This window comes from Colletotrichum siamense, assembly GCF_013390195.1.
Source record: "Colletotrichum siamense strain Cg363 chromosome Unknown KSG_Cg363_contig03, whole genome shotgun sequence".
Classification (NCBI taxonomy): Eukaryota; Fungi; Ascomycota; class Sordariomycetes; order Glomerellales; family Glomerellaceae; genus Colletotrichum; species Colletotrichum siamense.
Genome location: NW_023501016.1, coordinates 5,581,194 through 5,596,909, shown reverse-complemented (window position 1 = coordinate 5,596,909; position 15,716 = coordinate 5,581,194). Strand labels below are relative to the sequence as shown.

Here is a 15,716-nt window from a genome sequence, read left to right as displayed (position 1 = left end):
AGCCTCATGCCGCTAGCTTGCCTCCTGACAGTATTCTTCTCGCCGTATACTTCATTGCATTCATCGCAACAAGGTACAAACTGGGGCCAACGCTAATTCTAACCACCCCAATCTTCGCAAGTTCGTCCGTTGACAATGAATCAGGTTGATCACCCAACTTCACCGCAACCCGACCCGATAGCTCCCGCACAAGCACCTTAACCTCCGACGTCCGCAATCCCCGGCCCATGCCGCCCCAGTAGAAGACCGTCGTCGCTCCCGCTTCGAGGTACTTCCTGCCTCTCTCAACAGCCTCCTCCAATGCACTCTCATCGTCATTGGAGTAGTGCGGTTCCAGCCTGAAGATGTCGCATCTCGCATTGATCACAAAGTCAGGGCATCCGGCCTCCCTTGCCGCTGCAAAAGCCCTGTTGAGACGCTTGACCTGGATGTCGGCATCGTACAACGACCCCTCAATGCCCTGTCCAAACCCAGCCGACGGGATGCTGTCCTCGATATTCGCGCCCGCAGCTCCGAGTTCAATGACCCTCTTCACAACGTCTTCGATGTTTTCGCCGTAGCCGTCTTGGATGTCGACGGTGAGTGGAAGCCCTGCAGCCTTGACGGCGGGGGCGATTTGTGCGATAGCGGCTAGGTTTTGCTCCAGCGTGAGGTCCTCGTCTTTGATTCCCAGAATCGCCGCAATGGCCCAGGAGGCTGTCGCGATCGCTTTCACGGGCTTCGAGTCGCTGGTGTTGAGGGAGAGAATGGCATTGAGGGAGGCGAGGTCCCACACATTTGAAAGGACGAGTGGCTTTGAGGGGGCATGGAGCTCCTTCAGCTCCTTTGCTGGATGGTTGGTCATGGGTTTTGGCGAATGTTTGGCTTCAAAATAAGTGCCTATTAGTTGACGGAAGGATGAGTAGTACAAAGTCGTGCAATGATTGAAGGTTGGATCGTGGTGATGACTCTTCATGGGGAGCCCCTCACAACACGCTAGTGACAAACGAAGGGCGCGCTTCACTTTCCCGATACAAGCCGCTGCGAAACCGGTGCACTTACACGGAAACACTCAACGACTGGATTGAATCAAGTATCCCTAACATTTTCAAGGAGGCTACCTTCTTTCGTGCTTCATTCATCATCCGGATCACCCTTCCCATGCTGGTGCTCCATTCCCATCTTGTCGTACGGGTCCCCCGACTTGTGCCCACCGCCTCCGTGATGCCCGCTCTCCTGATGCTTGTGCGGCTTGGCAACATGCAACTCATCAGAATGCAGCGCAACACCAGCCTCAGCCGCAATACTATCCAACGGATCCCGCATCAACATCATCGTCATGCAGTGGTTAATATGCATCAACGTGTCGTAACGCTTCTCAATCACCAGCATCCCATCTTCCCCACACGAAGCCCCATCCATCCCCCGCCCACACCGCGCCGCCTCCCACATCTTGCGCCAGTAGAAGACGCAATGGACAAGGTGCCATTCGTGAGTGGTGAAGAATCGCGCATGCTGTCCGCGTCTCGCCGCCTCGGGTAGCTGGCTGACTTCCTCGAGCGTCATGGGATGCGTCTGGTTCTGGTCGTGCCAGTATCCCCAGGTGTTTCCCGTGGAATCTGGCTTATTCGGGCCCAGTGATTCAAACTCTGCCGTGAGCTTGGCGGAGCGGCAGTGTGGTGGAAGCCATGCTGCGGCGAGAGAATCATAGACACAGCCGTTGGCGCGTGCTTCTTCGATGGTCTCGCCGCAGTTGCATGATAGAGAGTGTTGTTTTTGGGTTGAGGGTAGGTGGGGTATTAGGAGGGAGAAGAGGCCATAACCAGCCAGAATAATGATGATGGCGCGTATTGCGACGACCCAAAGACGTTTTGAAAATGGAGGCGTAGGTAGAGTTTCTATGTCTTCTCCCTCGGAGGTTGGCTTCGCTTCTTCATCCGCGGATAGTTGGACGTACGCCACATTCCTTGCTCTTCTCCACGGCTGGACGATCCCTCGAAACCTGCAAACAAAAGTGATTAAAAGGCGCAACCATCTTATCATCGTTATTATCCACTTACAATTCCGACATGGTGAGTACTCGCTCGACTTCCACTGTCCCAGGCTTCTTTGGTGGGTGAGAGAGAATGCAACGAAGTACGCATTTTCATTCAAAGTGCGAAATGAACGAAATCTGTATTCGGTATCGGGAGGACAATCAAGGTCATAAGAGATCATTGCCTTCAATCTCTTCCGATTGGTCCCGTTCAGGTCGTTTCCCTCCGTTAAGATAAGCATCTGCAGACCTCGCCTAACGCCAGGATTCCGCCAAGACGCCGGTTCGGGTTGAAGGATTCGGCAAACTTGCCAACTCCTCAAATCTGACAACCTCTTGTCCAGAGCGAAAGGCGGACCCCCGCGCCCTAAACCAAAGGAAGAAGCTCGCATCGCAAGATCTACCAGCCTTCGGCCCGCCTCGCGGGTCGGATCTAGCACGCAATGTTGCCGATGAGTGCTACGGCTGATATGACGCGGCATGGTTGCACGCGCACTTTTGTCGTTGATCCATCTGCATGCAAAGAAACGTTGCTGCCTGTTTTAGGCAAGAAGATGCTTGATCATAGTTTGATATGATCATGCTTGCGGTGCTTAGGATCACTAGCCTATGATGGTTCCTGGATGATGGAATGGGAATTATTGCTAGTTTTGGCGTTCTCTCTATTTCATCCGGACGGGAATTTTGGAGGTGTAGAACTGGAAGAGGAGCTTTTACTGTACATATTATTAGATATTATATTAATTACTAGAGTTTAACGGAAATCGACACTTCTTTTGTCACAATTCAATTGCGAGAGCTTCATTTTGATTCATGGCTCTGAAATGAGTGATAGTTGATATGAATGAGCGTATTAGAGAACTACAGACCAGACCTTCCATCCCAGACCTTCTTTCAAACACCAGTTCAACCTGCGTTCCATACGCAACTTGAATAAAATGACTTATGCCTTAGCATGGGCGTTCCTCTTGGGGTAAAAGGGGATAGCCTCAGCTTCGGCATCAGCAGCGCGCTTCGGGTAAAACGGAATGGCCTCCGCCTCAGCGTCGGCGCCCCTCTTAGGATAGAAGGGTTTGGCCTCAGCTTCTGCGTTCGCGCCTCTCTTGGGGTAAAAAGGGATGGCCTCTGCCTCGGCATCGGCATCTCTTTTAGGGTAGAAAGGGATAGCTTCAGCCTCAGCATCCGCCCCTCTCTTGGGATAAAACGGAATTGCCTCTGCTTCGGCATCAGCCCCGCGCTTGGGGTAAAAGGGGATCCCCTCAGCTTCAGCATCAGCGCCCCTCTTGGGGTAGAAGGGAATGGCTTCGGCCTCGGCGTCAGCTCCTCTCACATCTTCAAACATCATATCAGTTAGTCTTCTTCCAGTCCAAGATGTACATAGTGAGCGAGAGCAGCATCATACCAAGAGGAGCAGCGGTAGCAAAACCAATAGCGGCCAGGATAAGATACTGAGCGCGCATTTTGAAAGCTTTCGGATTCTTTCCAAGGTGGATGTTAATGTGATTGATGATCAAGAGGAAGGGTTGAGCTGTTGTGATCGCAAATTGAGATGGGAAACGAAAAGTTGACAACTCGACATCGAGGGCGGAGACGTAGTCTACTACATAAGAGATTTGACGCCGACACTTGCATCACCATCTTCCTAACGGTCTCAATGGCGGTATGCAGCGCTATCTTACCGCCACCAATCGCTATCGCGTATCTAAACGCCACGAAGGATTCCTGCAGAATTGCGATTCGACAGGCATCATCACCGCTTACACCCCGACATCAAGACCAGGCGGGCGTTCAATTCCGCAAGACTCCGCACGCATACTAGAAGTAGAAGGTTGCAATGGAAAACATGCAGCTTCATGGAGCTCGACGGCGTAAACAACACCCACTGGGTTTGCCCATTGTGCCGGGCTTCCAGAACGGGAGCAAAGGATTGAGTGGTGGGGCAGCAGGATCCGGATTATCGCGGCTAAGCATCATCGAGAATGAACGCATCAACGTTGGGGCCTTACCTGTTGCGTAGATCGTTCAGAAGCGGAGGAGAGCTCTTCTGTGCATCTTCATTTGTATTCATGACAGTATGTGCTTCCTTCGGGTAGGAAGCCACGCCCCGTAACTCTTTCTTGTGCCTACGCTCATGTCTCATCCAACTCCTCTCTTCATACATGCCACTTTATATTTAACACATTTTATCAATGATGGAACATCACGTGAGGCCGTCGACAGATTCTCGAGGGATGGTAGACGACGAGTCCCCTTTGAGTAGCCATGACGACTCGGGCGACCTGGAAAAGGCTCTGCTTTCAGTGGAAGAGTCTTCAAAGAGAGACGTCAGCCAAAGCAGAGCTCATCTCCTGGTACGGCCGTCGACATGGCTGACAGTCTTCAATATTGGGGTATTTGTCGCGTCATGCATCGTTTGGTCAGGTGCATTATCAAAGCAAACCCTCAAGGATCAGGACTTCTGGAAAGCAACATCATTCTATTGTAAGCTGATGATCATGAGCCTTCAACTCGAGATGTTATTTTGTTGATGAAGAAAAAGCTCCCATTCTGGAAAGATTCGAAATTCCCAAAGTTACACGAGTCACGAACGGCACGCTGTACGACCCAAGTCCGCCGTCTATCCTTCGCCAACGTATCGGAAAGGAAGTGGACGATGAATGGCACCGAATCGGTGATCACGTATGGCCACTGGTCATTGGAGCGGAAGACGTCCGGCTCTTGGGGAAAGACCCGGCCGTTGCGGTAAAGATCCCAGACGATCTCGGCTACGGCTCGGACGCCTACATTGCTCAGACAGAGGTTTTTCATCACCTGCACTGTCTCGACATGCTAAGGAGGGAGGTTTCCTACGAGCACTACTACGAGGAAAAGGAAGGGCCGAAGCCAGGAGGAGCACAGCATCAAGCACATATCGGCCACTGCTTCGATATACTTGCTCAGGCAATCAAGTGCACGGGTAGTGTTGACATGATCACGTTCAACTGGGTAGAGAGCTGGAACCAGCCGTTCCCGGATTTCATGAACCACAAAGTCTGCCGAAACTTTGATGTGTTGTTGGACTGGGTGAACGATAACTCAATGGACCCGGAAGTATTCCAGAAAATGAAGACCCCTCCTCCGGGATGGCCGGTGCTGCCAGAGCCAGGTACAGCCAGATGAATGAGGACAAATAGAATGTGATAGGAGCTGGTAGCTTCCGTAGCCACGTAGAGATAGTAGCAGTTGCACAGAAGAACGTGGTGGTGACATCATGCGTCAATCAAGCCCATTTGTGTCCTTGTGCAATGTGATATGAATTCCCACACCAGGCTCTCCATGTAAACAACACATGGTCTCAAGTGTGGAGTCACACAGTTCCTTGCATCCGTGTCGTGGGCCGATGGGGCAAACAAATCAAGCATCTAGACTCGAACTCCAGCCCTACGCACAAAACGTGGTCTGATACTCAGGGCGACGAGTACTATTTATGTGTAAGATGTTACGGCAGCAGTGGTATACTAAACTTCCCGGGATGAGTCTTTGGTGGCTGCCAGCGACGCTGCTTTTCGAAGAGTACAGCCGACAACTTAGGGAAGCAAATTTTCGCCACCCTCAAAGCCTAAAGATGCGGCCATAACCATGGATGTGAGTGCTACCACGTACCCGGCTTTCCAGATCATGTGGGCTTGTCGAAAGGCTGTTATAGGCGACTTGCAGACTATGTCGGACGCATTGTAACTTGAGATCGGGCATCCCGTCAGTCGCACACAACACGAGGCAAACACAAAAGTCGAGTTTCAACACGTTCGCGATTATAAAGACATGGGTGGTTGGCTTGAACATTTTTAGGCAAGAGGCAGATCATCCGCTAAGACCTGAAGAATTTTGGGGCCACTGAATCATACGAAAATACGTCAGTCTTCGAATTGGAAGACAGGAGTAATTTCCTCCCGTGGATCGTCTGCTCTCGTGAGGTATGCAAGCGTTGTCCCGAACTCTGTGACAATCTAGTAGTTAATCGTTCCCAGTCCAACGAAATCAAAGTAATCACTGTCGTCAGCTATGAAGGCCTCTTTGTTTATGTCAGTTGCGTCACTCGCGCATAGAGCATTGGCTGTTTACTGCGAAGCATCGGCGTACCTCGGCACAGGTCAAGTCGGCAGATGCACCGGTCAACATTTAAGTAGGGCAAACCAGACACAACCTGGAACCAGCCGCTGTTTTCCAGCAACGAACGGGGCTTGCGGAATCGTCGCAGACCAGGAAGGCGGCTGCAACTGCACAATCAACTTCTTCTCTGGTGGCGACTGCAATAGGACTTCAGTTGGGCAGTTGTCTTGTCACAACATTGGTGCTGTGAAACAGATCAACTTTGACCACTTCAACATTCGCTGCTAGACGTGTTTTCAGTCTTTGGAGAGGTCTACAAAGAGCCCAGAGCAGGGTTTTAGGACCGAAAAGTTTAGTATCTACTTGGATATGGACGGTCGTTAGGAAAATATCTATTTGACGAGTCAATTTATTTTAGAGTCGCACTCGGACTTTTGAAAGAAGCCCAAGGGGCTTACCAATGCATGATCATACTCTCGCGGGGACTTTATAGCTTCTAGCTCAGTGATCAGTTCTTAGCTGTGAACATAAAACCTATATGGATCTCGCAGTGCGTCGTATTGCCCATCGAGACTCTCCTCTTCTTCAGTATCGTAGCCGGTCAAACTGGTCCTGGCTTTGGCTTGCAGTTCTTCGATCCCCTGGGTCTGGCGGTGCTATGGAGTGGATCCAGTGTCTTGAGGGTGGTCTTGTGACGGAGCGCAAAGCATTTGATCAATACACAGAAAAGAAATGAGCTGGAAAAAAAATTCCATTGGGACAACGGGGTGGTCTGAATGCACCCCAGCATCCCTGAACGGCTTGCGTCATTGAAGCAACCGCTGCGGGGGTCGTTAGCTCTTAAGGTTCAAAAGTGCTCACTCACCCAGTGGTCTTGCTTCCCTACTTTGGTGCTTCTACTTCAACCAGCACTCCAATAAATATCAGGAGAAACAACTTACGCCTAGAGTTGTAAAAATTGCAGCTGCATTATACTGTTGAAAAGGACAGACCGCCAAAAACAACTTGGCCAGCAAATCCCACATCACAATATGCCCTCTCCACCGGACCCAGATAATGCCGAAGTGGCGTTGGACGGCGGGCACAGCTCCGCAGAAGAGGATTACAAGGAGATCATCAGGCAGCACGCCGACCGCACGCGCGAGCTGCGCGACGAGGAAAAACCGATCGAGCCGGCCCGCGAGCGTGAGAGGACGATCCTCGAACAGGAATACGAGAAGGCCCGCCGAAAGAAGCTATCTCAGATCGAAACAGCTATCAGGGACATTCACAGCCAGCCCTCGGGTCAGCCTCGGGAGACTCTAACCGTCAAGAGCCTCAGAGATAACAGCTACGACCTCATCTCCGTCATCGCGCTTCCGAACGAGCATCTTTCCATGACCATGTTCGGCAGTTCTCTCAGTCTAGAAAGAGGTAGCCCTAAGAAACGGACGCACATCCCGACACTGGATCCCTGATTGGTGCTGGGCAACATGGTCATGTCTGGTACGCCAGACAAGACTTTCCCTGGTCCAGATGAGGCGGGCAAGATGACAGTTCCAATGAATAAATACCACGACTTGGAGGTCACGTTCCACAGCGTGGACTACATGGAGGTCAAGGTTCCGGCCGGTGCTGTCCGCCAGTATCGAAAATGTTTACCTGAAAGCGAAGGAGGCTTGTATCGCGATACCGGACAGTATCAAAAAGGCGACCCCGCCGATGGGAAATCTGGTCCGCGTGAATATCTGACCTTTTATGGAGTCAGGCGTACTCCGGAACGAGATAGGGAGAACCAAATCGAAAGGCAACGACTGCAAGGATACCGCCGGCCGCGGACGCCACCGTCGCCACGAGAGACTTGGTTCGAGCGAAACCATCCTATGGGTGAATTTTACAACAGCAGGTACAGCGAGGAGTGATGATAATTTAGGAGTTGCAAGTTTCCTAAGCTTTCAATATAGGAAGAAGAGGGCCTTACTCTGTTGGCTGTGGTCTTATTAGCACCCTACAAGAACTATACGAAACATGGATACGGCCTTTCTCTTCTCAAGTTGGTATTTTCAATTTAGAAGTGTCGTTGAAACATCAAGCGGCGCTCAAGATTAGTTAATTGAGTGCTGTTGTGCTTCGTGTTTTGCGATACCGTCCGGAATTGCTCTTCATTCAAAGTTTCTTCTCGGCAAGTCTGGACAACCCAGCAACTAATTGCCAGGCAGTCTATCATTTGGTCAAGAAGATCTCTTCACCTGGAGTGGCGGCGAGGTCATCGTGGTTGTCAGCCCGCGGTAGACATCCTGATCCACGCCACGCTCCACAACTGAGTCATGATGCTTGCCACACAACCTAAGCTTGCAGCTGCTTGCTTTTCACAAAAGTCCAATGATGGCAGAGCTCCAGAGTTGTCTACTGACTGTGGTTTGTTGCAGGTGGCTGCTGGGTCTTTTGCTATCAAAACGAAGTAAAAACAAAAAAGAAGTCGACGAAGACAAGATTCGAACTTGCGCGGCCGAAGCCAATTGATATCGGTGGTAATTCGAGTCAATCCCATTAACCACTCTGGCACTTCGCCGTGTTTTCTGTCCATCTTATTGCAGAATAATAATCCTGCATTGTTGTGAACCGCATGTAGCCGAGGGGTCCATTTTGGTACACCCTAGATTAGACGGCCACACAACAACGTGACAATCTCTCGGAGCGACGCACACACGCAAATAATCATGAACTAAATGAACCTCATTCAAGTTCAGTACGCAGTCCTACAGCTTTGTTTTGCCGGAGGTCAGATGGCATGCATCTCTGTTGGGTTCCAAGGTTGTCTGCCGTTCTTGTGTTTTCTTTTGCGTGTTACATTTGAAACCCCGCACCAGAGGCTTCAGCGCATTTTGAGAGCATATTTCAGGGCAATGGCCTTCTAATCGCGCAGTATGTGCGTGCTTGTTTCTTACCTACCTATTGACTGCCTGGTTGACTCACGCGATGCACCCGTAATCGGATTGTTTGACCGCTCCAGCAGAGCATGAAGCTGCCCGGCACTAAACTTTCCAAAATGGCTGCAGTACCCGCGGTCCAAACCAAAAGCAGCAGCTCCTTGCGCCGAGGGCGAAGTCGTACGTGGACAAAGAAGCGCATTGTCCACATCATCACAGCATCAAACTCTCATTCAACTTCACCATCCTGTAGCTCAATCAGCCGTGTCTTTTTCAGGATCCAGGCCGGGACAAGAACCTAAAGTTGTCATAACCACCGCCATTTTCAACCGCCAGTCACTACCGCCCAAAATGCCGCTGAAAATGCGCCCCGCAACAACCGCGGACGGACCGGCCCTAACCGCCGTCTATCTCTCCGCTTTCAGCGACAACCCCGTTGCCGCAATATGTTTTCCAGCAAGCTCGCAAGAGTGTCGCGACTTTCTCCTCAAAGCCTTCGCTGATGAAGCGACAGACCCGCGCTGTAGCGTGTTCGTCGTCACGGACTCTGATAACGTGGACGACCCGGATCTTGTCATTGCCTGGGCGAAATGGGTGCACCCGGCTCAGGACGGCGAAGTGAATGTTGAGCCGCCGCCGCCGCAAGACGTTTGGCCACAGGAGGGCAACCCGGCCTTTGCGAACGAGTTCTTTGGCGGTATTGGGAGGAAGCATGCGGCTATCCTTGGCGACGTGAGGCACTGGTATCTCGAACTTATTGTCTGCCGCAAGGAATACCAAGGGAAGGGTGCGGCGACGCCGTTGCTGCGATGGGGATGTGAGAAGGCCGATGAGGGGGAATCGATTGCGTTTCTGGAGTCTATGTCCAAGGCAAAGGCGGTTTATGAGAGGTACGGGTTTGAGCCGGTGGACTACATGGAGTTCAGGACGCCCAGCGGAGTGGTTGTTACCCAGGACTTCATGTTGAGGAAAGGAAGGGCGGTGGAAGATTTTGAACGGGTCATGGCGAACATAAGAAGCCTCAAGTAGACACTGCAATCCTCAGAGCTTTGCAGTCCGGGCCGTTTCCACACACGCGCGTGTAATCCGCATATCCTGAGCTAAAGCGACTGTCTTATATTTCCTATGTGCTCGCTTTCGTCGTTGTCGTCGTCGTCGTTCATCGTTGTTATCATTATCACTGACCCTTTCGTTTTCTTTACTATTGTCGTCCTTATAGAAGTACTAGGTACAATTCCATTGCGCTTATAGAGGGCAATAGCCGCCTAGCAAGCCTCGTTCCTCATCATTAAGCTGATTGGATAGATTCTAACTGTACTCTCAAACATTTGTGATGGACAAGTAATACACCTCTCATTTGAATACCAATTCAAGATGCCTAGCCCAAGTCTCACGCATAACGCCTCTCCTTTTCCTGCCAACTCAAAGGCATGGCCTCTCCAACTGTTCCGAATGTGACATAGCCAGTTTCTTCCGTAGGCCTGATATCGCCAACACAAACACGGAGGCTTTTCGTCCTTTTAACCTGACTGATTCCGTCTTCCAGTGAGTTCCGCTGAGCCACATTCACGTGTGGACTGTCCCTTAGAAAGAACGTAGCACGATCTAGGACCAGCGCCTCCACAAGGGCAATTAAAGCAATTTTGACCCCTATACTTATTAACTTAGCTCTTTTTTTTAGTGTTTTTAATTATAGCTAATTTATAAATAAAACAAATTAATTACTATATAAAACTATATTATACCTATTTAAAGCTATTTATATTATTCTTAATAGCTTAAAGTTATTACTAAGTAGTATAACCCCCCTCTTTAGCTAGTTCTTTATTAGCTAGAGACTCTCTATAATACTAAGCTTTATTAAAAACTTCTATAATATAAAGGTTAACTTAGTTTAACTAAAAGCCTTCTTATAATTAATAAATATTATAAGGATAATAAAGATATTAATTACTAGTTTAAAAAGTACTAAGTATATTTCTAAATAGTTTATCTACTACTTAAGAGGATTATTAGTAACTTTAGAGGAACTTTAGAAGTAAAAATTAAGTTTATTAATTTAAAGTAATATATAGTAATACTAGTTATTAATTTATTATTAATAGTAATTATTATTATTATCTTAAGTTTTAATATTAATAGGGATAACTACTAACTACTTATCTAATACTAATATTACTATTTTCAGTTTAAATTAATAATACTACTTATTAAAGAAGTTTTTAAAGCTTTTAAGAGCTTTATTAATTTATTTTTCTTAATATTTATAATACTATATATCTTATAAGTATAAAATACTTAATAATAGATATAAGATTAATATTATAGAAAATAGTAGTAACTCTTTTATCTTATTATAATATAAAAAAAGCTTCTACTATATTAGTTTAATATTAATATAAAAAAAGAACTATTACTTCTTATTAAAAAAGTTAAATTATAAAGCTAATTATAAAGCTAGTAATACTTAATCTTTATAAATATAAGTTAAAAAAGCTTATATATAAAATTAGCTATATTAACCTTAGCTTAAATATCTTTATAACTATTATAATTAATCTTTAGTATTATTATTAATAAATAGAGAGATTATAATATTATTATTATAGGCTACGCCTATTATTAACGTCTAGGCAGTGCTATAAACCTAGGAGAATTCTGCCCTTAGTAACTACGTTTACTTAACTACTACCTTATACCTATTTTTCCTCTATATAAGGAGCTTCTTAGAACCCTCCCCTCTTTAGCTTAGATTCCTATAATTAAAGTACCTCTAAGTTAAATAAACTAAAGGCTAGCTTTTTATATATCTAAACTTAATTTAAATATTTATTTTACTAATTATATAGAGTAATAAATAGTAAGTAGAAAATAAAGCTAATTAAACTAAAAGTAGCTAGCTTAAAACTAATATTAGTAAATAAAGAAGTATTTAAAATAATTTATATAGCTATTAATAAACTTAGTAACTAGCTTAATAACTTAATAATCCTATAATAGATTAATAATAAACTAGCTATAAATTTAATATAAATAATAGTAGCTAATAATATATTAGTATTAATAATATTAAACCTTATAATAACTTTATTAGTATTACTATTAATACTACTATTACTCTTTAAACTAAATATTACTTAAGAAATAAGTAGTATTTAGCGTTTAAAGCCTCTCCTTAACCCCCCTAAGTTTAAGGGAAGCTATAATAAATATATTATATAAGCGTAATAGATATATAATAAAATTAAAATAAATTAAGCCTTCTACTTAAATAACTAAGAGGTATAATATCTTATTAACTTCTACTTAAAACTTAAAGTATAGCTAGTAGTTATAGCTTTCTATAGTTTAAGAAGTAGTAATAGCTTATTTAAACTAAACGCCTTTTTAGTATATCTAAACTATACTTATAGTAACCTAAATATAAAAAGTAAAGCTTTTAGAAAACTATTAGAACTTAAAATAAAATATAATAAAGCTTTTACTTTATTCCTTCCTTACTTTAAATATACTATTATAGAGGTAAGTAGTATAACTTAGCTAGATAATATTTAGATTAATTACTTATATAAAGTATTATTATATAAGCTCCTTAATTATTTAGTTAACTACTTAACCCCCTATAAATATACTAAGTATATAAGCTTTATATAGGATATTATATAAAAATTAGAGGGATTATACTATATTTATAATATTTTATACTAGCTTAAAACCTTTAGAATAAAGTTATTACCTCTAAAAGTAAATATAAATAAGGATATTAAAATAATAGGTTTAATATATACTTTATATAAAAAAATAGATAAAAACCTTAATAAGGAAATATATTATTATTTTAAATATAATTAAGTTAGCTATTTATAAAAGGACTACTAAAAGACTAAGAAGTTAAGAGATAGCTTTAGAGTAGTAAAAGCTATTAAGGAAATAATATATTTAGACTTAAAAAAAACTAAAAAAGAAGAAGATATTTTTAACTTAAGAAATAAATAACCTTAATATAAAATTAAATATTAAGGATAATAGAGGAAGAATAAGCTAGTTAGAAATAGTTTTAATTAGAATATAATATAAATAGGCTTTCTATAATATTAGCAGTTAGAGTTAATAAAAGTACTCCTATTAACGCTTTAATAAACTATAATTATAATATTTATATAATAATAGACTATTAGTATACTTATTACCTCTATTTACTATATATTAACTACTAAGTATAATAATTATAAGGCTTTACTAATAATTTAGCTTAAACTATTATAAAAAGAGTAGCTATATTATACCTTAAAATTAGGGACTATATATAGTAACTTTTTACTTATATAATAGGAAGGTTAAATACTAACCTCTTCTTAAAGAAACTATAAATAGAATAAAATAATATTATTTATAATATAATAGAGAAGTATATATTTTATAAGAAAGTAGGAGTTATAGTTACTTTATAAGAATAGAAAAAGCTCTAAAAAGTAAAGGAAATCTAAGAAGCTTATTAGTTAAATATTACCTTATTTATAATAATCTACTAAAAAGTTAATAGGAATAAGCTATTTAAAGTAGTAGTAAAGATATAAACTATAAGCTTAAAAGATATTAAAAAAGTACTTAAAATAAAAAAACTAAAAAATTATTCTAAGAAACTACTATAATATATTTATAAAGAATTTATAGAGCTCTTTAAAGCTACTAAATTATATCTTCTACTTTTAAGTTACTTTAATATAGATTATAAAATCTACTTTAATTATAATATCTCTAGCTAAAAGGTACCCTTACTTTAAAGCTCCCTCTATAGTATATTAAGGGAAAAGTTATTAATACTTAAAAAGATACTTACTAACTTACTTAATAAGAGGTTTATTTAAGCTAATAAGTTACCTATAAGTATATTAGTCCTTTTTATCTAAAAACTAAGTAGGGGATTATAGTTTTATTATAATTATAAAGTATTAAATATAATTATAAAATAAGACTATTACTCTCTATTTTTAATCTAAGAAACCTTCTAAAGAGTTAGTATAATAAAATAATATATTAAACTAAATATTATAATAGTTTTCTATAAGATTTATATAATAGAAAAGTATTAAGAGAAAACTACTTTTTATATATAATATAAGCTTTTTAAATAGTTAGTCTACTTATTTAAACTAAATAAAACCTTAGTAATATTCTAATAATATATTAATAGCATATTCTAAAAGTTCTTTAATAACTTTATAATAATATATATTAATAATATATTAATTTATAGTAGTAGCTCTTAAGTAGACTATAAATAGAAAGTTTATAAGGTTTTTTAAGTGCTTAAAGAAGCTAGCCTTAACCTTAACTTAATAAAATATAAATTCTCTATAAAAATAATAAAATATATAAAATTTATCCTTAAAATAAAAAAAAGTATTACTTATAATATAAAGAAAGTATAAGTAATTATTAAATAAAAAGTATTTATTTTTATAAAAAAGCTATAAAATTTCCTTAAGTTTACTAATTATTACTAAATCTTTATATTAAAGTATTTAGGAGTTATTAAGCCTCTTACCCTCTTTATAAAAAAAGAAGTCCTATTTATCTAAAATAAGAAATAAGAAGATATATTCTAAATATTTAAATACTACTTTTAAACTATACTAATATTATACTACTTTAATTTATAAGCTTTAATAACTATTAAGATAGACTACTTAAGGTTTATACTAAGAGAAGTATTAACTTAAGAAGATTTATAAAAGTAATAATATCTTATTACTTTTTATTTATAAAAGCTAACTCTAGCTTAATATAACTACTTAATCTATAATAAAGAGCTATTAGTAGTAATTATATACTTAAATATATAAAATATAGAGTTAAGAAGTTACTTTAAATTTAAGGTTTTAACTAATTATAAAAGCTTTAAATATTTTATATAAAAGTAATATTTAATAGAATACTAAAGTTATTAAATAGAATAGTTTTTAAGATATAACTTCTTCTTAGAATACTAACTAAATTACTTTATAGCTATACTTAATATACTTTTATACTATAAATAAAATACTTTAAAAAGTTAAGAGGATAAATAAAAAAAAAAAAGGTAATATAAATAATCTCTAACTTTACTTTAAGAAAAATATATAGATTAATACTTATAGAAGCTCCTAAAATATTAATATTTAAAGATCTAGCTTTTTAGTATACTTAGAATAAAGTATAAATAAGTAATAATTAATATTAAAAAGCTTACTTTATAATAAAAAGGGGGGATTAAAGTTTTCCCTCTTAGTTAAGCTTAAAACTATAAATTACTAAATATAGTATAAATATTTTTAACTAATTAATATTTAGAGATTAAATTTAGGTATTAAGATTAATAAATAAAAACTACTTATAAAATATCTTTTAAATATAGTTAATTTAGAAATACTATAACTTAGTAATAATAAGCTATTTTAGCTAAAATAATATATTAGCTATCTTAGCTTAATAATACTTCTAATTAAAGTAGTTTATAGCTATTTATTATTTTATAAAGAACTATAATAGCTATAACTAGGGAATAATATAGTAATAAGTGAAATATAAACTCCTTTAGCTATTATTAATAGTAAAATAGCTATACTATAACTTTATTATAAACTTTATAATAAACCTCTTATATATAATAAAAATAAGATCTAAATACCTCTAAGTAATAGTTAATAAACTTTTAAAGATAA

The 15,716-nt window shown here is 40.5% G+C and overlaps 5 protein-coding genes across 5 annotated transcripts; 2 read left to right on the top strand and 3 right to left on the bottom strand.

Moving 5' to 3' along the window:
- Positions 1 to 4: 4 nt before the first annotated feature.
- On the bottom strand, positions 5 to 844 carry CGCS363_v005457 (Uncharacterized protein; the record flags this gene model as incomplete). Its single annotated transcript, XM_036637306.1, has 1 exon — positions 5 to 844. The coding sequence occupies one exon, from the start codon at positions 842 to 844 to the stop codon at positions 5 to 7; it is 840 nt and encodes a 279-aa protein (XP_036497501.1).
- Positions 845 to 1,113: 269 nt separating this feature from the next.
- Positions 1,114 to 2,022, bottom strand: CGCS363_v005456 (uncharacterized protein; the record flags this gene model as incomplete). Its single annotated transcript, XM_036637305.1, has 1 exon — positions 1,114 to 2,022. The coding sequence occupies one exon, from the start codon at positions 2,020 to 2,022 to the stop codon at positions 1,114 to 1,116; it is 909 nt and encodes a 302-aa protein (XP_036497500.1).
- A 935-nt stretch (positions 2,023 to 2,957) lies between these two features.
- Positions 2,958 to 3,474, bottom strand: CGCS363_v005455 (uncharacterized protein; the record flags this gene model as incomplete). Its single annotated transcript, XM_036637304.1, has 2 exons — positions 2,958 to 3,346; positions 3,417 to 3,474. 2 exons carry the CDS (start codon positions 3,472 to 3,474, stop codon positions 2,958 to 2,960), a joined length of 447 nt encoding a protein of 148 aa, XP_036497503.1.
- Positions 3,475 to 4,203: 729 nt separating this feature from the next.
- Positions 4,204 to 5,173, top strand: CGCS363_v005454 (uncharacterized protein; the record flags this gene model as incomplete). Its single annotated transcript, XM_036637303.1, has 2 exons — positions 4,204 to 4,495; positions 4,554 to 5,173. The coding sequence occupies 2 exons, from the start codon at positions 4,204 to 4,206 to the stop codon at positions 5,171 to 5,173; spliced, it is 912 nt and encodes a 303-aa protein (XP_036497502.1).
- A 4,190-nt stretch (positions 5,174 to 9,363) lies between these two features.
- Positions 9,364 to 10,041, top strand: CGCS363_v005453 (uncharacterized protein; the record flags this gene model as incomplete). Its single annotated transcript, XM_036637302.1, has 1 exon — positions 9,364 to 10,041. One exon carries the CDS (start codon positions 9,364 to 9,366, stop codon positions 10,039 to 10,041), a length of 678 nt encoding a protein of 225 aa, XP_036497497.1.
- Positions 10,042 to 15,716: the final 5,675 nt, after the last annotated feature.